The sequence below is a fragment of the Oryctolagus cuniculus genome, chromosome 4, assembly GCF_964237555.1.
Source record: "Oryctolagus cuniculus chromosome 4, mOryCun1.1, whole genome shotgun sequence".
Taxonomy (NCBI): domain Eukaryota; kingdom Metazoa; phylum Chordata; class Mammalia; order Lagomorpha; family Leporidae; genus Oryctolagus; species Oryctolagus cuniculus.
The window spans coordinates 81,363,537-81,387,474 of NC_091435.1; the positions used below are offsets into that span (position 1 = coordinate 81,363,537).

General features: G+C 46.5%; 1 protein-coding gene across 5 annotated transcripts in view; it reads right to left on the minus strand.

Moving 5' to 3' along the window:
* Positions 1–23,938, minus strand: part of SLC12A8 (solute carrier family 12 member 8) — a 190,679-nt gene that overhangs the window by 63,770 nt on the left and 102,971 nt on the right. For all 5 annotated transcript variants that reach the window (XR_007924633.2, XR_011387963.1, XM_051859211.2 and 2 more), the window contains exon 6: positions 18,704–18,817. Coding sequence is in view for 3 of the 5 variants with exons in the window: in XM_051859211.2 (XP_051715171.2) it covers positions 18,704–18,817 (114 nt within the window). In the remaining 2 variants the exon portion in view is untranslated. The remainder of the gene's footprint in view (positions 1–18,703; positions 18,818–23,938) is intronic.

Here is a 23,938-nt window from a genome sequence, read left to right on the forward strand (position 1 = left end):
AAACATTTGATAAAATATAACACCTTTTCATGATGAAAACCTTAAGCAAATTGGGTATAGAAGGAAAATCCCTCAATATAATCAAGGCAACTTATGACAAACCCACAGCCAGCATCTTATTGAATGGGGAAAAGTTGGAAGTATTCCCATGATCTGGAACCAGACAAGGATGCCCTCTCTCACCACTGCTATTTAATATAGTCCTGGAAGTTTCAGGCAGAACCATTAGGCAAGAAAAAGAAATCAAGGGATACAAATCAGAAAGGAGGAAGTCAAACTATCCCTATTTGCAGATGATATGATTCTACATATAAGGGAAGCAAAAGACTCCATTAAGAGACTATTGGAACTCATAGAAGAGTTTGGTAAAGTGACAGAATATAAAAATTAACACACAAAAATCAACAGCCTTTCTATAAACAGACAATGCCATGGCTGAGAAACAATGTCTAAGATCAATCCCATTCGCAATAGCTACAAAAAATTAATACCTTGGAATAAATTTAACATAGGAGGTCAAAGATCTCTATGATGAAAATTATAAAACATATTAAAAAAGAAACATAAACATAAGAAGACACAAAAAATGAAAAAAATCTTCCAGTTTCGTGAGTTGGAAGAATTAATATCATCAAAATGTCCATACTACCAAATGTAATTTACAGATTCAATGAGATCCCAATCAAAGCACCAATGACATTCTTATCAGACCTAAAAAAAATGATGGTGAAATTCATATGGAAACCCAATAGACCCTGAATAGCTAAAGCAATCTTATACAACAAAAAACAAAGCTGCAGGCATCACAATACAAGATTTCAAGACATATTACAAGGCAGTTACAATCAAAACATCCTGGTACTGGCAAAAAAAAATAGATATGTATACCAGTGGAACAAAACAGAAACTCCAGAAATCAATGCATGTACCTATAACCAACTTATCTCTGACAAAGGAGCTAAAATCAATCCCTGGAGCAAAGATGGTCTCTTCAACAAATGGTGCTGAGAAAACTGGATCTTCATATGAAGTATGAAACAAGACACCTATCTTACACCTTACACAAAAATCCACTCAAAATGGGTCAAAGACATAAATCTATGACCCAATATCATAAAATTACTATAGAACATTGGGGAAATTCTGTAAGACAGTGGTATAGGCAAAAATTTCTTGGAAAAGACCCCAGAAGCACAGGTAATCAAAACCAAAATTGACAAATGGGATTAAATCAAACTGAGAAGCCTCTGCACTGCAAAAGAAAATATTCAGCAAAGTGAAGATACAACCAATAGAATGGGAGAAAATATTTATAAACTATGAAACTGATAAAGGATGGATATCTAGAATCCATAAAGAGCTCAAGAAACCCAACAACAACAAAACAATCCAGTTAATAAATGGGCAAAGGACTTGAACAGGCATTTTTACAAGAGGAAATTCAAATGACCAACACACACATGCAAAAATGCTCAGGATCACCAGCCATCAGGGAAATGCAAACCAAAACCACAATGGGTTTCACCTCACCCCAGTTAGAATGGCTCTCATACATAAACCAACAAACAACAGATGCTGGCAAGGATGTGGGGGAAAAGGTACCCTGATCCACTGTTGGTGGGAATGTAAACTGGTGCGGCCACTGTGGAAGACAGTATGGTGACACTTCAGAAATCTGAATATAAACCTGCCATATGACCCTGCCATCCCACTCTTGGGAATTTACCCAAACCAAAAGAAATCATCATATGAAAGAATAATCTGTACTCCCATGTTTATTGCAACTTAATTCACAATAGCTAAGATATGGAATCAAGCCAGATGTCTATCTACTGAAGACTGGATAAAGAAATTATGGTATAAATGGGACCAGTGTTGTGTCATAGTGGGTAAAGCTGCCGCCTGCTGTGCCAGCATCCCATATAGTAGCCAGTTAAAGTGCCAGCTGCTCCACTTCCAATCCAGCTCCCTGCTAATGTGCCTGGAAAGCATCAAAAGATGGCCCAAGTGCTTGGGCCTCTGCACCCACATGGGAGACCTGGAAGAAGTTTCTGGCTCCTGGCTTCAAATCAGCGCAGTTTCAGCTGTTGTGGCCACTTAGGGAGTGAAACAGCAGACAGATGATCCTCTCTTTCTCTCTCTCTCTCTCTCTCTCTCTCTCTCTCTCTGTGTGTGTGTTTGTGTGTGTGTGTACCCCTCTCTGTAACTCTGCCTTCCAAATAAATAAATCTTTAAAAACAATTATGGTATATATTCATTATGGAATACTACACAACAATAAAAGAAATGAAGTCCTGTTGATTGTAACAAAATGGATGCAACTAGAAGCCACTTTACTTAGTGAGATAAGCCAGTCCTGAAAAGACAAATACCGTATGTTCTCCCTCATCTGCGGTAACTAATAGAGTACCTAAAAGGTAACCTATAGAAGTGAAATTGACACTCTTTGAGATGCAATGATTTTGAATAGCCCTCTTCTCAATGGCTAAGGAACAGTGTTTTGCTTTTTTTTCTTTTTTCTTCTTCATACTATTTGTTGAACTCTTTACTTAGTGTAGGGTTAATCTTATGAGTATAAAGTGAACTGTAAATAAATCTTTGTAAAAATTGAGTGGGAAATAGAGAGGAGGAAGAAGGGTGGGAGCACGAGCGGGAGGAAGCATAAGGGGAGAAGAATCACTATGTTCCTAAATCTGTATGTGTGTGTGTATATATATATATATATATACATATGAAATGCATAAAATTTATATATTTTAAATAAAATCATTAAAATGCTGTTAAAATAATGCTTTCACTAATTTTTAAGTAAATTTATAAATAAATAGTGTTAGTGTGTTGTAATTTTAAAAATGGTTTTTTTAAAGAAGATATTGTTCGGCTGGCACCGCGGCTCAATAGGCTAATCCTCCACCTGAGGCACCAGCACCTCGGGTTCTAGTCCCGGTTGGGGTGCCGGAGTCTGTCCTGGTTGCTCCTCTTCCAGTCCAGCTCTCTGCTGTGGCCCAGAATGCAGTGGAGGATGGCCCAGGTCCTTGGGCCCTGCACCCGCATGGGAGACCAGGAGGAAGCACCTGGCTCCTGGCTTCAGATCGGTGCAGCACACCAGCCGCAACGCGCTGGCTGTAGCGGCCACTTGGGGGGTGAACCAACGGAAAAAGGAAGACCTTTCTCTCTCTCTCTCTCTCTCTCTCTCTCTCTCTCTCTCTCTCTCTTTTTCTCTCTCTCTCTCATTGTCTAACTCTGCCTGTCAAAAAAATAAAATAAATAAAAATAAAAAATAAAAAAAGAAGATATTGTTTAAAAAGCAGAGAATTGCTACTTGGTTTCACTTGCTACTATTTTAATCAGATTTCTTTTGTATGAATAAAAAAAGAAAAGCCTGGTATTTTCAATGATATAATGAAATGATAATTGAAAATATATAACTTAACCCAATGGTGCTACTTCAATAATTTGTTTTTGTGTTTTAAAATTTCACATGTGTTTAAAATAAAATAATCCTAGAGTTAAAAAAAAATAAGAAAACCTGAAAGGTCATTCAAGCCACACCTTTTGTGCCAGACTTTGGATCTGTTAGGTAGACAAGGAAAAGGTTAGCAACCCTCTATATACCAGCTGCAACTGATTGTAAGTTAACTCTCCACACTCATTTTGTATCTTATCATCATGGAGTTTCTAAGAGTTTGCTCAGAATAGCAAAGAAATGTCCAGTAATACAGAACAATTTGTCTCCATAGTTCCAAAGACTGTTTACTTGTAACCTTAAGTCAAAGAATATTTTAATAGGTGTCTGTTCATAACCATATTCACTTGTAGTTGCAAAGCACATTTTTCTTGCATTTTTGCCCACTAACCTGCTAATAATTAACTTGCTGCAGCTTTTTTTAAGATTCATTTATTTATTTGAAAGTCAGAGTTACACAGAGAGAAGGAGAGGCAGAAAGAGAGACAGGTCTTCCATTTGCTGATTCACTCTCCAACCAGCTGCAATGGCCGGAGCTGCACTGATCCAAAGGCAGGAGCCAGGAGCTTCCTCTGGGTCTCCCATGTGGGGGCAGGGGCCCAAGGACTTGGGCCATCTTCTACTGCTTTCCCAGGCCATAGCAGAGAGCTGGATTAGAAGTGGAGCAGCTGGGACTCGAATTGGCGCCCATATGGGATGCTGCTCTACAGGTGGCAGCTTCACCCCCAATGCCACAGTGCTGTCCCCTGCAGCTTCCTTGATACTGCTCTACAAACTCAAATACAATAGAATTATGCAGATTCCTCTAAAATTCAGACAATTAAACATTCCTTATACAATTATTTGAAATATAAATAAGACTCGAGTATATTAATCTTAAAACTACATGGAGTCTTACTTTTCCCATGCTAACAGTAAAGAGTGAAGAGACATAACCTACAACTGGTAAAACAATGAGATCTCAGTGTAGTCTGAGTTATCAATGCAATCAAGAAAGTAACTAAAAATAAAATATAACTACCATATTGGAAAGTAAATGGAAAATCATCTAAGTAAGCTAAACTCTCCTACTGCCCAGCACAGCATCAATAGATAATGCTCTACTTTGATTAAACAAGTTATGGGTAGAAGCTATTGTTGATGATACACAGTTCTCAAGGTACTAAAAATGATTAAAAGTGGTTGTCTGGGGCCAGAGCAGTGGCACAGTAGGTTAATCCTCTGCCTGTGGCATCGGCATCCCATATGGCTGCCGATTCTAGTCCCGGCTGCTCCACTTCCAATCCAGCTCTCTGCTGTGGCCTGGGAAAGCGGTAGAAGATGGCGCAAGTCCCTGGGCCCCTGCACCCACATGGGAGACCAGGAAGAAGTGCCTGCTCCTGGCTTTGGATAGGCACAGCTCCGGCCATTTCGGCCATTTGGGAAGTGAACCAACGGAAGACCTTTCTGTCTCTCCCTCTCATTGTCTGTAACTCTCTCTCTCAAATAAAATAAATAAATAAATAATCTTTTTTTTAAAAAAAAAAGTGGTTGCCCTTTTTGGTTGTTTAGTTTAGTGGCTAAGAGACCCACATTCAACATCGTGTGCCTAGGGCCAATGTCCAGCTCCAGCTCTTGATTCCAGCTTCTGGCTAATGCAGACCCTGGGAGGCAGTGAAGATGGCTCAAGTGATGAGTTTCTGCCGCCTGTGTGGGAGACTTCAACTGAATTTTCCCATCCCCAAGCCCAGCCCGGTGCAGGCATCTGGGGAGTGCACCAATGGATGGGAGATCTGTCTGTCTCTCAAATGGATACATTTTTTAAAGTGATTGCCCTCTGGATATCTGGGGAGTTGAAAGGTGGGGTGCGAGACCACAGTTTCGTATTAAGAGCTTCTCTATACTTTTTAAAAAGTACTGTACAGATCTTATTTGGATCAAAAAGAGGAATATCCATAACCTACTTTTCTCCCAGTGCTCTCAGGCCCAGGTCCTGTCACTGAGAAGGGTTGGGACTCTGCTGCTTGCTACCAGGACAATCTGATGCCAAAGGCATGCCTGGCTGCACCTCCATGCTTACCAGACTCCAGCTCCATCCAGCAATGCCACCCCTTCCCATCCCACCCAAATTCCGACCTTGTATCAAGGCTCCCACCTGTCACCCTGCTTACAGGCGCTATGCCTTGGCAAGCGCCTCGTTCTGCCCCCAGGCAATTTTCTGCCCATTCAGCTTTGTGAGCTTAAACACTACTCTTTATTCCTTGCCATTTGTATACCACCTCCAGGTTGCCAAGTCACGGTGTCCACCTTCCTTCAGGTCATTTACAAACATCATCAAGTAAATGAAGACCCAGGAGAATCCAGGGCTATGTATATGCTTCCACTGCAGAGTCACACATTCATCCCGACTGCTTCCTGCTTCTAACCAGCTTCTGAATCCATAACAAACGCCTTCTCCTCTCCCCTGCCACCTGCACACAGATCCTCCCAGCTGGCCTGTGTGGGAGTCCCACACTAGGATACTGGTCAGTGGGGGAAGAAAGGACTGACCCGAGCAACCAGACTGGATTTGGCTTTTAAGACGAAGAAGGAAGCCAGGAAGCAGATAGTGTGCTGTGGACATGAAGGGCCAGAGGAGGCAGGGAGATGGAGGCAACTGGCCCAGGTCGGAAGCCCAGCAGGCAATTCCTGGTGGGGCCACAGACCAACTGTGGCTCTGCTGTCAAGGTGCACTCTTACACGTTGCGGCTGCCACTTCAAGAATCCCATGCTTAACTCACTGCCCAGTTCTTGGACAGATGTCCTCTAGTTCTGGTGACTGTAAATGCCTTGCTTGCTAGGTAGATCTGAAACAATTATTTTTGATTTAGTATTTTTTCACTCATTCTTGTCAAACATTACAGAGATCTTTGGTTTGCTTTCTTTCTACTTCTGGTGCAATTTTAAAATATTATCATTAATGGTGGAGCTGGATCTAGGGTTGATGCAGTAGAACAGGTATTATTTCCTAGAGCACTCAGATCCAGTTTTTTTTTTTTTTTTTTTTTTTTTTTTTTACAAAAATTACATTTGAAAAGCAAGTTCAGGGCAGACTTTTGGCATAGCCGTCAGGATGTCACTTGGGACACTCATGTTCCACGGCAGAGGGCCTGGTTTCAAGTCCTGGCTCTGCTCCTGATTCCAGCTTCCTACCAGTGCACATCCTGCTATGCAGCAGGTGACGGCTCAGGTAGCTGGTTCCCTACCACTCACACAGGAGATCCAGATGGAGTTCCTGGCTCCTGGCTTGGCCTGGTCCAGCCCTGGCTGTTATGGGCATTTTAGGGGAGTGAACCAGGAGATATCTTTCTCGCACGCGCTCTCACGTTCTCGCGCTCTCTCTTTCTCTCTTTCAAATAAATTAAATAAAAATTAAAAATAACTTCCACCATGGGAGGAGGAGATTGAGGAAAATCTTGATTAGAACAGATTGGAAACTTTTGCTGCAGGACTTACTAGTACTTGAAAGATGCTAAAGCTCCTTATTTTTCTCTAAGAATAGAAATACAGCACATAGCATTTCTCAAAACATGTTTGACATTAAAAAATTTTTTAAACAAAAGGTGAAATACTTTGTTCATCATGAAAGCTCTGCAGTGCAATCTGGGAAACACTAAATATCCTCCTTGTAATGACCATTTGGTCTTTATACTTTTCTTGGTAAGCTTACACATATTGTTTGAGGTGGCTATTTGGAATCAATGATTCTTTTGTTTTTAACTTTTATTTGAAAGACAGAGGGACAGAGAAAGTTAGAGATTTTCCATCCCCTGGCTTGTTCTCCAAATGCCCACAGCAGCTAGGTATGGGCCAGAATGAAGCCAGGAGCCCAAAATTCAGTCTATGTCTCCCAGATGGGTAGGAGGGACCCAACTACTTGAGCCATCACCTGCTGCCTCCCAGGGTGCACATCAGTAGGAAGCTGGAATGAGAAGCAGAGCTGAGACCTGAACCCAGCCACTCTAATATGGGATGCAGGCAACTCAAGTGATGTTTTAACAGCTCCGCCAAACACCTGCCTCTAGAATCAATGATACTTAGAGCTGGAAGGTGTCCTGGAGATCCTCTACTCCAACCTTTTATTTTACACACTTGGAAACTGAGGCCCAAAGAGAAAGCAATTTTTCTCAAGTTTCTGAGCTGATTACTAGCAGAACTAGCACTAATCTTCAAGTTTCCTGATTCTCACATTTCCCTGTCTAAAAGGAAGTAACTACATGGTTAATCTGGGTTGCATCCCCTTCAAGAAGGTTGAGCCCAGCAGTCACAGTCAACACCACACATTGGTTTACTCATAGGCTCTTCCTTCACCAGTTCCAGCTGACTAGTCTGTCCCTGGTTGACGGCATTTCCCCTCCTCGTGGGTCTGAAACCATCAATTCCAGGAAGCAGTTAAATGCTTTCCTAAAAATCCATTTTGTCCTATAACAGTGATGCTGTGGTCTGTACATTGTTACGAGGCTTGGGTAAACAGCTTCCTTAATCTGATCAAGGTTCTGGGGCCTCCACAGTGTCTCAGTTTTAATTTCTAAGTAAGAGGGTGTAGGCTACCACGTTGCCTGTGTTCATGAGCTGCACCTCCAGCGCCATCCATAGCTCTCTCCACACTGACATCCAGGTGAACAGGGGCTTGGGTTAGTGCCCTGGCTCCAAGACAACAAACATGGATGGCCAGGAAAAGAACCAAGCCCTTATAGGTCTCAAAAATAAGTCTTTGGATAAGATAATCAGTGCAAATGTCAAATGGCTCCTTATCAACATTGGCTAAGTAGTAGGGAATCTCTTTTCTCTCCCTGACTCAGACAACCATGGAGTCCATCAAAGTTTTACTTATTGTCAAGGGCCACAAACCTACTTCCCACCCTTGTTTTCTTTTTTATTCCTGAAAATGGGGATTAGTAAAATAGAAGAAAATTTCCTGATGCTTTTTCTAGGCATATCTGTCCCATATTAGTTCATTTAAGGAAAATTTACTTTCTCAAGGAACTTGCAAGCTTCCTTTTGGGGACTTTTCAATTAAAAATCTGTGTCCTTAGACACGCTTCAACTTTTTCTATTTTTTTAACTCTTTATTTCATTTTTAAAAAGTTTTTTATTTATATAAAGTGAACAAGTATCATGTGTTTCATATGTACAGGTTTTAGAGAATAATGTACTTCTCACTCTATCCTTCCTCCTGCCCATGCTACCACCTTCTCTCCTCCTTCCTTATTTTAATTTTTATGACAATATACCTTCAGTTTATTTTATAATCACAAGCTCAACCTTCCACCAAATGAAGAATTCAATGAGTAGTAAGTAGAAAAACCACTGTACCACTTTTTCTTTCCAGTTATAGCTTGTTTTTCTGCTGCCTGGTTTCCAAAATTCATAAATTTATTTTCCTTTTTTATTAAGGTAGAATATGAATGTATCAGAATGCCCAAATCTTATCTGCTACCTTTTTCTGTTGTTGAAAAATGGAATCACAGGCATCATGGTGCAGTGGGTTAAGCCACTGTGTGGTGCCAGCATTCCATATCAGAGTGCCAGTTTGAGTCCTGGCTGCTCCACTTCTCTTCCAGGTCCCTGCCAATGCCTCTGGGAAGGCAGCAGAAGATGGTACAAGTACTTGAGTTCTTGCCATCCACATGGGAAACTTGGATGGAGTGCCTGGCTCCTTGCTTCAACCTGGCCCAGCACTAGCTGTTGTAGCCATTTGGGGAGAGAACCAGCAGATGGAAGATCTTTCTCTTTCCTTCCCTCACTCACTCTACCATTCATGTAAGTAAATTTTTTTTAAATAAAGGAATCCTTTACTGTTTGGAAGCAAGTTCTAAGCCTTGGTTTCTTTATCTGCAAATGAAGATAATTCTTGTATTACTTGTATTGTTGTAATTACAACAATATACCTGAGAGAAGTTACTTATGAAGGAAGGCGGTTTATTCTGGCTCACAATTTTGGAGGTTCACAGTCCAAGAGTGTTTAACCATCTAGTGAAGCTGAGGGAGAGCAATGGTGAAGTGCATGCACAGGAAGGATCGCAAGGCAAACCAGGAAGCAGACAGCAGCTGGGTCTGACTTAGGCTTTTATAACCAATCCTTTTGCAAGCAGAACTTCCTTCCAGTGACATGCCCCCAGTGACCTTAGGACTTCCCATCAGGCCAACTCCAAGACACCATAATTGTACTGAGTTTCTAACTTCTTGAACATCAGTTCATGACTTTGGGATTTAACCTTGTTCATGCGTTTGGGGGCCATAGCCCATGCAAACAATAGCAAGACTATTTACCTACAGGATAATAAAGTTAGAACAAACATTTATAAGGCCATCAACCATAGTACCTGGCACCTACTACATGCTAAATTAATGTCTACCCAGGAAGGATGGGCTCCATTCCTCATTTAAGAATTCCTTGAGCCCCTAAAGACTTCAGTCTGCCTCTGCTCACCTTCTTCCTGATTTCCTGATCCCATTCCCTCTGCAACCTGGATTAAGTGCTTGGTTTATGCAGTTATTCCTACAGAAATGTTTCGTCCCCTTTTTGCAAGATATTTTTAAAAACCAACTCCAAAATCCTTTATTCAATGCAACCGAGACATTTAAAAGTAACTGAATATGCAAACTCAGGTACACTACAAACAAGATGTGCATGACTCTCTTATTCTTGGCAGCTCTAAGCAATTCTGCAGAATACACCTGCCTTCCCTTGTCTCCTGGTTGGAGCAGCAAATTCCAGCTTCCATTCAAGCCAGAGCTACCGCACCCTGAGTACTCCTGCTCTGGACACCAGTGCCTAGTACCAAGGAGAGGCTCAGCACCATTCTGGTCACCTCTACCCCCTAAGTCCCACACAGTGCCACGTTTGGTTGGGACAGATGAATCTGGGAGATGGTTGGTGGTTCTGCAAGGGTCTTTCTCCTACCTGTAGCTCCCTCCCATCACCCATCCTGGAACAGTAGGGTCCATAAAAATTATTCCCTTACAAAACCCAGGGCTAGGAGCCTGACTGGGCTGGATATCAGGAGCTGCCTTGAAAGCCAACCACTGGAGGAGGTGGGAGGGCAGACCTGGGAGACATCCTTGGTTCAGTCCTACCCCATGTGAATGCTGGGAAAGAGGTACTCTATTCTTGGAGACAGAAATTGTTGGCCCACCTTAGGGATTTTGCTGGGACAGTGTCAAATAAGGGAATTTCCGAATGCTAGGACTCAAGCAAGATCTGACGGCTTCTGGGTGGGGGCAGCTCCAGGCATTTGTGTGTCCTCCCTTGTCTCCTCTGAAGTACATGGGAAGTGATGGGGCTTACGGTTTGGGTGACCTTGGAGAAATAACCTCTCTGTATCTTTGTTTTCTCATCTGTAAAAAGGCCAATGATAGAACTCATAGTTCTGTAGATTCGGGCTCTGTAGAGCCTGAAACTCCTTTAAAATAAAAATGACAAGTATGGAATTAGGAATAGGGTTTTGAAAGGAGCTCACAGAAGTGAGCTTTGTTGGCATCATGGCTCATCCCAGGGTTTGAACACATCCCCCCAAAGTTCACGTGTTGGAAAGTCAATTCCCAAATTCAGATGCTAATGGATTTGGAAGTGTGGTCTCTGGGAAGTTATTAGGATTAGATGAGGTCATGAGAGTAGGGACCCCATAATGGCATCAGTGCCTTTAAAGGTGAAAGAGAAGGTGGGGACTTGCCCAGTGGTTAAGATGCCAGTTGGGACACACACATCCCATACTGAAGCCCTGTGTTTGCATCCATCTCTACTCCAGATTCCAGATTCCTGCTAGTATGCACCCTAGGAAGCAGCAGGTGATGGTTCAAGCATTTGAGTTCTTGCCACCCATGTGGGGGACCTAGATTGAATTCCTGGATCCTGGACCTAGATTGAATTCCTGGCTTTGAGTTGGCCCAGGCATTGTAGGCATTTGAGAAATGAAATAGCAGATTCATCTCCCTCTCCCCGCCCCAACTCACTCACACTCTCTCTCTCTCTCTCTCTCTCTCTCTACCTCTCTACCTCTCTACCTCTCTTACCTCTCTCTGCCCACAGCAGATGCCAATGCCACGCTCTTAGGCTTCTCAGCCTCCAGAGCCATGAACCAAATCAGTGCTACCCTTCATAAATCACCTGGCCTGAGGCATTTTATGATAGCAACAGAAAATGAAATAAGATGGCAGACCGGCCTCTGATGGAACCAGCAAGGCAGTGGTGAAGTTTAAATGGAAAATTCTGCAAACTGCCCAGCACACTGCCCTAAAGAACAGACTATTATAATGATAATTACTACAGACATTGATAAGGATTTTGGTGAAGTTATCAATTAATCATATAAGTAAGATCATAAAAATAATCACAGACAATAGCTATGAGCTCCTTTCCCCTTGGCCCTGCTCACAGGTACATCTCCATGGAGTCTGTACTTGGGCCTTTCTATCCCATAATTCTGGAGATTTTGTGCTGGTCCAGCAGGTCCTCATCCTCTTCCTACAAGACAGACAAACAAAATGTGAGGAAACCTAGTGGATGCCTGGGAAGGGAGGAAATGAGGAGGTAGGTTGGACTGGGGTTAACACTAATGGTCCAGGCAGGGGAGTCCAGTGACCTCAGGACTAATTGATCCAGAACAGGGAGCCATCAGGGCTGAGCCAGCCAATCAGAAGGTTCTTGAGCTTCCCAGGGTTGTGTGTATGTGTCAGCAGGGACAGGGAGGCGGCCCAGGGAAGTCAAAGGGCATTGCAGAAATAGCAGCGTTCTTGACAAGGAAGATGACTGTGGACAATCTGGTAAGGGCTGTTGGTTTCCCACCACATTTTTTAATGCTGGGTGTGGTCAGCCACAGGCCCATGGGTTGACTGAGGCCAAAGAGGCTCTTATCCCTTCCAGTAAGAGTGTGGGATCTGGGGACAGGGTTATGTGACTTCACAGGACTGGTATTTTTCTCAGTGAGTTTCCATTTCCTGGCTCCTCTGTGGATGATGGTCTGACTCTCTGGAGTGACAGACACTTGCATGGGTGTGGGTGTGTGTGTGTGTGTGTGTGTACGTGTGAGAGAGAGAGAGAGAGAGAGAGAGAGAGAGAGAATCCTGTGCAGGAGAGTTATTCGTGTTTTTCAGGGAGCACTTGGTGGTACAGCCTGGAGAAGGAAAGTGCTTTAAGAAACAAAGCAAATGCAAGGTCTGCTCCAAGCCCACACCCATCCCCACCCTTACAGCCACAGCCACAGGGTGTGGTAGATGAAGACGGGAGGGCTGCTCCAGAAATCTGGAGGGGCCACCGAAACCTGACCTCCAGTCACCTTTCCCAGGAAGTCACCAGATCCTGGGATAAAGCAGCTGAAGAAACTTAAATCATGCATCTCAGACGAGAGGGTGGAGGAGAGGAACAGAAGCATTTGTTCTTCAAAACTCCTCTCCTCTCCCCACAGCCTGGAGGTCTCCAGTTCCAGAGGAGGATGGCGTTGGAGGAGCCCCAGTCATGACTCACTCAGAGCTAATCCTTGGCGAATCTGTCACCATGGAAACTGCCAATCATCCATGCTTTTCATAGCTTCACCGAACATCTGCCCTGGGAAAGCAAGTAGCGTGCTGCATTCATCCTGCCTCCGGTGTTTACGGATAGGCCCCCGGTACACAGACACGAGGGGAAGCGGCCCTCGCAGCAGCACCACGGTCCAGCCCGGCTCGCTCCTGGGCTGAGTGCCTCTGATCAAGCCCTTCCCAAGCTGCCCCCTTTCCAGCAGGTGAAAACAAGGGTCAGCTCAGTGATTCTCAGTGTGGCTGGATGAAGGGGGAGTGGGAAGGACAGGAAGGCACATAGCATGGTAAAGCCGTGTGGTTGATAGCCCATTTAATATTATCGTTTTTTATTTGGAATATTGTAGAATAAAATTTTCATAGCTAAAACTACAGAAAATAAACCTTAGTTCCTACTCTTCGGAAGCGATATCACAGGCAGTGAAGCTATGAAAAGCATGGATGACGGTTTCCTTTCTCCCCAGCCCATTACGTCCAGCGTCCATGAGGCTTTCAACGTAACCATCAATAAAGAATATGGATTTTAAAAAGACAGAAAGTTGAGAGTTGCTGGACTAACTGATCTCAAAGTGAATCCAGTCCAGTTCCCAGGCTATGGAGGTATGTTCAAGCCACAGGCAGCAGCAACCCCCTACCTGGGGGAGCGGTACTGCAGGGAAAGGCTGGCGGCCCTCACACAGGCCAGGCATCCCCCATCTCACTATCTGACCAGGAACGCAGGTCCTGGAGGAGCAAAGCGGGGAAGCCAGGGAAGCAGCGTGGAGGGGGCACAGCAGGCACGGGTTACTGACGCAGCCTCCTGGGGTGTCTGGGGATGCCCAGAGACAACTCCTCCTGTAGTGGGCCCAGCCAAGGAGGCACAGAGCCCTGCCTGGATGGAACTGCTAGCCTGGCATCTAGGTCCAGGTCTTCATCTGGCAGGGCCTCGCTGCTAGGCCCCAGGGAACGCTTAGCCAGGCAGCACGGTGACCGTGTGGGCTTCCACTTGTGCATGGCAGGGGGTGGAGCAGGGTGGCTCATAAATATTTTCCCCATGTTAACTCTCTTTGTATCCCTCTATTTTACCCCCCTTGCCTTTGCTGCCAATCATAGAAGAGGAGGAGGCTGGCCTAGATCTGATTGCCTTGGGGGAGGTACCCGGCAGCAAGGAAGCAGGATTTGCCTGCACACTGTTTTGGCTTCTGTTTCTCAACAGCCTAGGTCCTTCGGAGATTTCCGAGGAGAGCAGGAATGGAAAAGCAGCAGCAGATGGCTGGGGACTGTAGTGGTGGCAAAGATGACAGGACTATGTGGTTTGCGGGGCCCAGTGCAAACAAAACTACAGGAGCCCTTGTTCAAAACTTACTAGGACTTTTAGCCACAGAAAGCAACAACCAAGTGTGGGGCCCCTCTTGGCATGGACCCAGCGTGAACGCACAGGTCACTCACCCAGGCAGCAGGCCCTAGAAAGAAATCCCACAGAAGATTGGCCTTGGAGTTGGAGGCAGAGAAAGAGGCCCACAGGCTCTGGAGCAGTATGGACCTAGGACCCTGGCAGCACTAATGTGCATCCAGTAAGACCCAAGAGAGGAGGGTCCAGGAAGCATACAGATCCTAAGCCTTCATTTCCCAAGCTCAGCAGATTTCCGGTCCCCAAAAGTGGCTCGGGGCAGCACAAAGCTTCAGACAGGACAATAGGAGGACCTGGCTGTGTCCATAGATGAGGAATACCCAGAGCCCCTCTTCAGTGCCTCAGTACCTGGGTCTGCCCCAAACCCTGAACTGGCGTGCAGCATCAGCAATGACTGGCAGGATCATTTTGGCAGAACAAAAGCCCAGGGTCAGAGTGACTTTCTCTTCATTTTATAAGACACGAAGAGATGCACTTTTGCTTCACAAATCTGGATTTGTGGGACAGAATCTTAACTGTCACTACTGAGCCCCGGTGCCAGGCTTATCACCACGGCCACATCTCAAGGGGGCTCACTTAGGAGCCCCTTGTAGTGTGTGATTCAAGGGAAAGATCAACTCTGGGCCAGAGTGGTCAGGCAGCAGAGATGAAGAGAAGCAGAGAAAACCCAGTGATATTCAGTTCAACTTGACAGGTCTTGGAGGGTGCTGGGAAGAAAGAGGGAGGTGACAGGAGTAACTCCCCATTATTGGCAAGACAATCAGTTGGATGGAGGTGTCCTTGGCTGAGATCAGAAGTAGAGGAAAAGAACTTCTTAGGGGAGTGATGGAATGTGTTTGATTCTGAACTTTCTGGCCTGAGATAGCCAAGAGAAGATGACACGCAGACAAGTAGGTACAGGATGTGAAACTTAGAGAAGTCTGGGTTACGGTTAGCAATTTTAGAGTCCCAGTATTTGGGTGGTCACTGAAAAATGGACATGGATGAGATTCTAAGGAAGACAGCCCAGAAGAAAAGAGGACCTGGGAACAGCTGGAAGAAGCCTGACACTTAATAGACAGGCAGAAGAAGATGCACCCAGAGAGACAAGTCAGAGAGCGGGAGGGACAGGTGGAGGCTGCTGCCTAGGACTAGGCAAAGAAGAGAGGCAGGGAGTGGTTGCTGGTGCACCGGTCAGCTTCTCATCACTACACAAGGACCCGAGAGGTTGAGGAAGCAAGGTTTCTTTTTGCTCATGGCACTGGAGGGTCACAGGCCAAGACTGGGTGCCCCGTTAAGTCTGGCATCTGGTGAGGGTGGTGGACAGCAGACCTGTGAGAAGGAAGAACCGTACAGCCAGCCTGGAAGCAGAGAGACACAGGGAGCATGTGCCTCGGTGTGGTCCTTCTACAAGTCAGCATGACCTGATTGATCTCAGGGCCCCTACCAACCTAATCAAATCTCATCCCTCTCCAAGGCCCCATCCTCAGACACCATAACTGGATTAAGTGCTGTTATAACGTAAGACTCTGAGAATCAAGATTTTAACACATGGGCCTTTGGGGTAACTCAAACTATTATACAAACCATAACAGCTGTGAGGAGGTCAAGTAAGTGAGAAATTAGGGGCAGGCCTTAGCATTGTAGCTGATGCCACTTAGGAAACCTGCAGGCTACACTGGAGTGCCTGGGTTCAGATCCGGCTCTGCTCCTGATGCCAGCTTCCTGCTAATGAGACAAGAGACTATGGCCCAAGTACATGCGTTCCTGCCACCCATGTGGGAGACCTACATTGAGTCCCAGGATCCTGGTTGCAGCCTGGCCCGATCCCAGCTGTTGCAGCCATTTGAGGAGTGAACGAGTGGGTGAAAGACCTTTCCCTCTCTCCCTCCCTCCCTTCCTTTTTTCTTTCTTTCTCGATTCCTTTCAAATAAAATAAAATTAAAAATAAATAAATTTCTTTTAAAAAGTGAGAAATCAAAATACTCATTGAATTTGTAATGTGGAAATCGCTGATGACCTTGGAAAGAGCCGCATCATTGGAGGGACAGGCTTGGAATTCTGGAAGCAGAGAGGGCTGGAGGAGGTGAGCAGAGGCAGAGGAAAGATGCAGCAGCCTGCACGTGGCTGTAAGGAGAGGAAAGGTCACTGCTAGAGAGGGAAGTGGGACGGAGGAAAGGTGATTAAAGGGGGTTCAAGTTCCCTTTTTGCATTTGAACAGCGTTACTGAGGTGTGACTAACACACAACCAGCTGTGTGTGTTTCAGTGTAACAACATGAGAAGCTGACACAGGAATACTATGAAACCATCCCCATAATCAATGCATGTTCCACCTCTCAAAATTCTTCCTCCCCTTAGTAATCTGCCCCTCCTGCCCCCCTCAACCTAGGCTTCCACTGATCTCTTTCCTCTCGTTACACTTTGCATTTTTTAGAATTTTATATAAATGAAGTTTCATATAACCTCATTTTCTAAAAAAAGGTACTCTTTTTAAATCCAACTTATTTCACCCAACACAATTATTTTGAGCTTCCTCTGTATTTGTTGTGTGTATTAATAGTTCATTCCTTTTATTGCTGAGTAGTTTGCTACTATATGGCTACACAGTAATTTCTTTATCTGCTCACCTATTGAAAGATGTCGGGCAGTTTCCAGCCTGGTATCAGTGCTGTTTCCAGTCTTAGACTGGTGTAAATTAAGCTGCACGTCTGCACAAGTCCTTATATGGGCACATGCTTTCGGTTCTCTGCAGTAGATAACTAGGAGTGGAGGGGCCAGACCTAGGTCTCTTTTTTAAGAAACCATCAAGCTGTCTCCAAAGTGGCTGCCCCACTTAACATTCCCATCAGCAGTGGGGGAGAGTCCCAGCTCCTCCACCTCCTTGTCAACATGGGTGTGGACAACCTTTTCATCTCAGATGTTTGAGTGGCCTCCCCTGCCTTTGCTATCCCTGTCCTATTTGGGAAAGGGATGATGAGCAAGGGCGCGGCCATGTGGAAGGAGGCAGAGGGAGATGCTCCAGGCCAGCAGCACTGCTTTGATGGAGAGTGAAATCTTTCTGACTCTGTTGGGGGACAATCCCAGTCCCTAGCAAATGCTGTTTCCCAGGAATCATTTGTCAAAACGTTAGCTTACTGCCCCCCAGGCCAGGGACCCAAGCATGAGGCAAGTTCTACAAGGGTCTCAGCTTGGCAAGACCTCTCCACAGCCAACACAGAGCAGGAAGGAGGAGGGTAGGGAAAGATGTATTCACTGCCCGTGGAATCCTGGTTAGGCCTAGAGCCAGGATAGCAAGAAAAGTCAAGACCATCACACTTCTCTCCTCCCTGGGAGAAGACCTACTGGTGGGGTAGGGGCAGGGGGTGTTTTAGGCCAAGCATGCACTCGCTCAAGATGTGATGTGGCTCAGCCTGCTGGGGAAGCCAGGCAGTTCAGCTCTAAGAGAAATACGTCCCCTGTATTACTCTGGCTAAGAAGTGCCAATATATAGATATAAGGGGTCAGGAAGGGTCAATCATGTTGGGGCCCTCTGGAATTATAAACCAGTAAACTCACTTAAAACAGGGTTTTTAGAAGAAGTTAAGCCCAATATGGGGCCGGTTCCATATCAGAGTGCCCATTCAAATCCCAGCTCCTCTGCTTCCAATCCAGCTCCCTGTAATGTGCCTGGGAAGGCAGTGGAAAATGCTTGAGTATGTGGGCCCGACACCTACATGGAACCAGAATAGAGTTCCCAGCTACTGCCTTCAGCCTGGCCCAGACGTGGGAGTTGTGGTCCTTTGGGAAATATACTAGCAGATGGAAGATCTCTCTCTCTCTCTCTCTTTCTCTCTCTGTCTCACTTTCTCTGTCACTCTGCCTGTCAAATAATAAAAAAATAAGTATTTTAATGGGGCCAATGCCATGGTTCATTTGGTTAATCCTCCACCTGCAGCACCAGCCTCCCATGTGGACCCCAGGTTCTGGTCCCAGTTGCTCCTCTTCCAGTCCAGCTCTCTGCTGTGGCCCAGGAGGGCAGTGGAGGATGGCCCAAGTGCTTGGGCCCCCACACCTGCATGGGAGACCAGGAGGAGGCACCTAGCTCCTGGCTTCGGATCAGCATGGCTCCAGCCGTGACAGCCATTTGGGGGGTGAACCAACAGAAGGAAGACCTTTCTCTCTGTCTCTCTCTCTCTCTCACTAACTCTCTGTTAAATAAAAAATAAATTTAAATAAAGTCAGACACACATCCTAAGAGCACATGCAGGCCAATTGTGACACTAAATTTTGGGAAACAAACATTTATAGTCCTTACCCCTAATGGGAGGGTGAGGAAGAAGCCAGATGACCATACCTGTAGCAGCTGGGAAGAACACCCCAAACACAGTGAAGAAAGACTCCCCCGGGGTATAATCTGGCAGAGTGTTGTTCTGTAGCAGTTCTGGGGAATATCCAATAAAACCATGCTCTGAAATAACACAGAGGGGAGCAAAATGAGTCAAGAGATAAGATGTAGCCCAGACTTCCCAGATTACAACACTGCTTTATATGACATCAAGAATTCAACAGAAAGGGTATATGTGAGAGAGAGAGCGAGCGGATCGGCCTGCACATCTCCTTCCCAATTCTAGGGTTGAGACTGGTATGTCCACTCTGCAGACACAGGCAGGAAAATGACGAACAGGAGCACAGTGGTTCTCTCGGGAAGGGGGAGCATTTTCACTTTTTGCCTCATATACTTCAGTAGAGTTGACTTATCAATGAGCAGGCATCGATATGCTTGCTTTTCACTGAAAGCACTACTAGTTGCAAGTCACTTCTCTGCTCAAAACCTCCTATGGCCCGTACTAGCCACAGAATGAAGTGCAGGCTCTGCAGGCTGAGGGTCAGGGCCACGCACACCTGGCCCAGCCCACCATTTCCTCTTCACTCCTGGCCTTTTCTCTCTCCAGGGACACCACTCCCATCCATCCCAATCCCTCCACCCAGGCTGTGTCCCCTGCCGTGCAGACCCTTCTCTCACACCTCTAACCTCCATCCTTGTGCTCACCCTTCAAGCCCAGCTCACATGTCACTTCCTCTAGGCTTTACCAGTGCTCCCTAATCAGAATCTACTACACTCCTAACTGCTCCTGGCACCATGACTAGAAGACACACGGGTTCTTCCCCAGCTGTAGCCCTGGAGGTAGGCAATCCAGTCTCATGCATCTCTACTCCCTAGAACCAGGCAGCACACCTGCCACACAGTAGGTAGGTTACAGACAGAAATCACATTGAGAAGAATCTTTGAAAAAAAAAAAAAAAGATAATTTACTTGAAAGGCAGAATTACAGACAGAGAAAGCTCAATATTCCATCCACTGCTTCATTCCCCAAAAGGCCACAGCAGCTGGAGCTGGGACAAGCTGAAGCCATGTGTCAAGAACTCCATCTGGGTCTCCCACATGGGTGGGGTGGCATCTTCCGTTGCCTTCCCAGGTGCATCAGCAGGGAGCAGGTTCAGAAGCAGAGCAGCCAGGACGTGAAGCAGCGCTCCTATTTGAGGTGCCGGTGTCCCAGGCTTCGGCTTAACCCGCCTTCGATCTCAGCCACGACTGGGGCATCGGGCTCCACGCTTTCAGTCTGCTTCACAGGCTGCTTTATAGCAGGAACATTTCGGACTGAATCTCTTCAAAGCATTTTAGACATTTTTGTACACTGACTGTTACCAAGCTTTCCACATGGTTTCGGTCCTGCAGGCTCTTTGTTCCTTTGTGGAAGGAGGTCACTTTGAAGAGCAGCCGTGCCGGCACTAGTGCACCATGGAACTCTAGGGCACAATCGAGTGTTCTGGGCTAGGGAACACCCCGGATCTCCTGTCTGCTTTTGAATCTTGCCTCTGAGGGTGAGCTGGTTTGTTCCTATCAACTGTGGCCCCTGAGATGCCCAGCCCTGTTCTCCTCCCTCACTGCCTCCAGTCCCACGGAATGACAACCCTGCCATCATCACACAGCATGGCCCGAGCCTCCCTCCACAGAGCCCAGCTTCTGCTATGCTGATGAGGCCAAGGTCGCCTGCGCTGCCCACGGCTTCCAAGATTCATCACTTCATAGGAAAAGTATTTTTTAAAAAAATGAAAGCTCAGTGAAGCCCAGGGGACCCTTGGGAACCTAGTCAGTTCTTAAAATCACCATCAGTCGCTTTCTTTTGCATGAATAGAATTGTTTCTGGCACACGAAATCCTAAAGACCACGCAACCTTTCTGAACGGTTTCGCGTTTCACAGCCGGTCTTCCCCTCATTAACAAAAAAGCACTAAGCGCTAGGTTAACTGAAGCTTACCCGCTGGCTGACCCCACTGCCGAGTCTCCCTAAACAGAAAACCATCCCGGCCCGCCTCGGCACGAAGCTCGGCCAGTGGGGATGGCGTCCAGGTCTGACAGCGCCTGCGCTGGGACCCTGGTGCGCCCAGCCTCACAAGCCCTGGGCCCCAGCTCGCGGGCCTCATCCCGTCCCCTGCAGGTTCGGAGGGCCGCCCACTGACAACGAGACCCGCGGGCTGAGTGAAGGGGCCTGGGAGGAGCCCCGGCCTCACAGGTCACCCTCTTGCACCCACACGTGCTGTTGGGGACACGGCCCGCTCTGAATTGCACCCAAGACCACTTGGGAATCCTTCCCAGGGAAATACTCTCACCTCTGAAAAGAACCCTACAGACCAGGCTATCTGTCAATGCCTTATTTACAACAATGGGACACTGGGGGAGGTACCTAAAATTTATAAGAATTTTAAAGAACATGGAAACTTGTCCAAGTTATATATGATACATGTTAAATAAGAAAACTGGCAAGGGGCCAGCACTGTGGCATAATGGGTAAAGCCACCGCCTGCAGTGCCAGCATCTCACTTGGGCGCTGGTTTGAGTCCCGGCTGCTCCACTTCTGATCCAGCTCTCTGCTATGGCCTGGGAAAGCAGTGGAAGATGGCCTAAGTCCTTGGGCCCCTGAACCTGTGTGGGAGCCTGGAGGAAGTTCCTGGCTCCTGGCTTCGGATTGGTGCAGCTCCGGCCTTCTTGGCCAACTGGGAAGTGAACCAGCGGATGGAAGTCCCCTGCCTCCGCCTCTCCTTCTCTCTGTGTAACTTTAACTTTCAAATAAATAAATAAATCTTTCAAAAAAACCTGGCAAGTTATATATATCACATAAATGTAGCATAGTTATTATCTTATTAATGGGTATTATTTATAAAGTAAAAAGTTTTTAATTTATCCATGTAAGAAAAGCCTTGAAGGAAACATACCAAAATATTACCCGTGGTTAATGGTGACATAATTATGAGTTTTCCTTTATTTATACAAAATCCCAGTATTTTAAAAAATAATAACATGCTGTTATCGAGAAATATTCTTTTAGGGGTGAGCACTGTGCGGTGTTAAGCCATCGCTTGGGACACCTGTGTCCTGCATCGGCTCTCACTTCTGCTTCCAATCCAGTTTCTTGCTAATGCACACCCTGGGAAGCAACAGGTGACAGCTTCAACTACTTGGGTCCCTGCCACCCACCTGGAAGACCCATTTCCTGGCTTCAGTCTGGCCCAGCCCTGGCTGTTGTGGATATTTGGGGAAATCAGTTAGCAGATGGAAAAGTCAATCTCTCTTTCTCTCCCTATTTATCTCCATCTCCATCTCTCTCTCTCTCTCTCTCTCTCAAATAAGTAAAAATAAATATTTTTAAAAAGAGATAATATGTTTAAAAAAAAAAACAAACAAAATAATCCCACAATTGAAAGCCCATTTTCTCCAGGCAGATTTTCTACATACAAGTATCTTTTGTTTTTCCTTCTATTTATAATCTGCTTGCTTCCCAAAATGATTTGAGTAACGGTTTATGAGAAAAGCACAAGCAAGAGAGGGGGAAAGTGAAGATGAAAAAGCAGAAAGAAAGAAAAAGAAATTGAGCGAGAGATGGAGCCACCCACAGCAGAACCTCCATGTGCACAAGTCTGAAACCCACGATGGCCTGTAATGACACCTGCGAGACCTGTGGTCCTCTCCTGGGGACCACAGCCTGGTAGTTTCATAACCATCTGCCCAGGTCCACTCATCCCTCACCCCCTGCCTTGGGTGAGAAGGAGCCCTCAGGGCTGGCCTCATTTCCTCTGCCCTTACCTCCCCAGATTCTGATGACTTCCACACATGTCCCCAGACCATCACCCCACCAAGGGTCCCCACTCCAAGTCAGCCCCCATGGAGGCTTGCCCCACTGGTCCCCACCTTGCTTGCTGCGGCCCAGGTCTCCTTCCCACACCCCAAACTTGGTGATCCAGGCTGCCCTGGAGCCTAGGCAGAGTGGACACCCAGGTGGGGCACTGACGCCTCTCACGGGCCAGTGCTAGCTGACTGAGGCATGGTGTGAGGTCAGGTGGTCAGGGCTGAGGCACACACCACCTGCCGTGCCCTGCTGCAGCGGCTCTTAGAGTGTTCAGACAGAAGGTTCAAATTCCTTAGGGTCAGGACCTGTACTCTGGGGGCTATCTCTGCACCTGAGGCCAGGCCCTGCACACACCACCACTCCCCAGGCTGCAGTCCCAAGAGTGACAGAGCCAGGGCCGATCTGCTATTGCAGCCCCTGCCAGGCAACTCCAGGTTCCCCAAGGACATCACAGGGCAGTCTCACTTCTGAAAATAATGCTGAGCACTGCATACTAACTTCTGCTCTGTGCCAGTCACTGAGCACCGAGTCTCTACATCACCCTGCATGATGAGAGCTGGGGAAACCGAGGCTCAGGAAGGCAAAGACTCTTGTCCAAAGTCACCCAGCCAGAGCTGCCTGCATCTCACCCACAGTCTCCCCCTGTCGCGGCAGGTGCAGGCTCTCTTGGAGGCAGGGCCCCAGGCCCTGGCACTGACGTCCCTCACAGAAATGCATGAGCACAGGTTTCCTAAGAAATGCACGCCCAGCGATGGCAGCATCTCCCTGCAGCTTTCTCGGCAGGGCAGGCAGGGCCCAGCCTGCGGAACGCTGCGTGTTGAGGGGTACCTGATGGGCTGGGGTTTGGACAGGCTGTCTGAATTCAAAGTTTTCCATCCACCACAGCATCCCTCTATAATGCAGCCCAGAGTTGTTCCCCAGGGGATTCTAAAGCTTATAATTGTATTTTAACTGGGCTCTTTTTTTAAAAAAAAATTTATTAACTTTCATCTTATTTAAAAGGCAGAGAGATGAAGAGAAACACATGGACTGAGGGTGGTATCTTTCATCTACTGGTTCACTCCTTAAATGCCCCCAACAGCCAAAGCCAGGAGCCCAGAACTCATGTGGGTGGCACGGACCCAACTACTTAAGCCATCACTGCTGCCTCCTAGGGCACCCATTAGGAGGCAGCTGGATTGAAAGAGGAGATGAGACGCAAGCCCAGGAACTCTGAGACGGGATACAAGTGTCCTGGTGGTGTTTTAACCACTGCATCAAATGCCCTCCCCAAAAGCTTGTTTCTTGACCTCAAAAGGGACTCTGTGCTTCTGTGGGTCTTTCAGCTCCTCTGCTCCAGTGCCTGTGGTTAATGGGGTCCCTGCGCCGGGCTCCCGTCAGCTGAGAGGTCCCCATTTCTAGGGC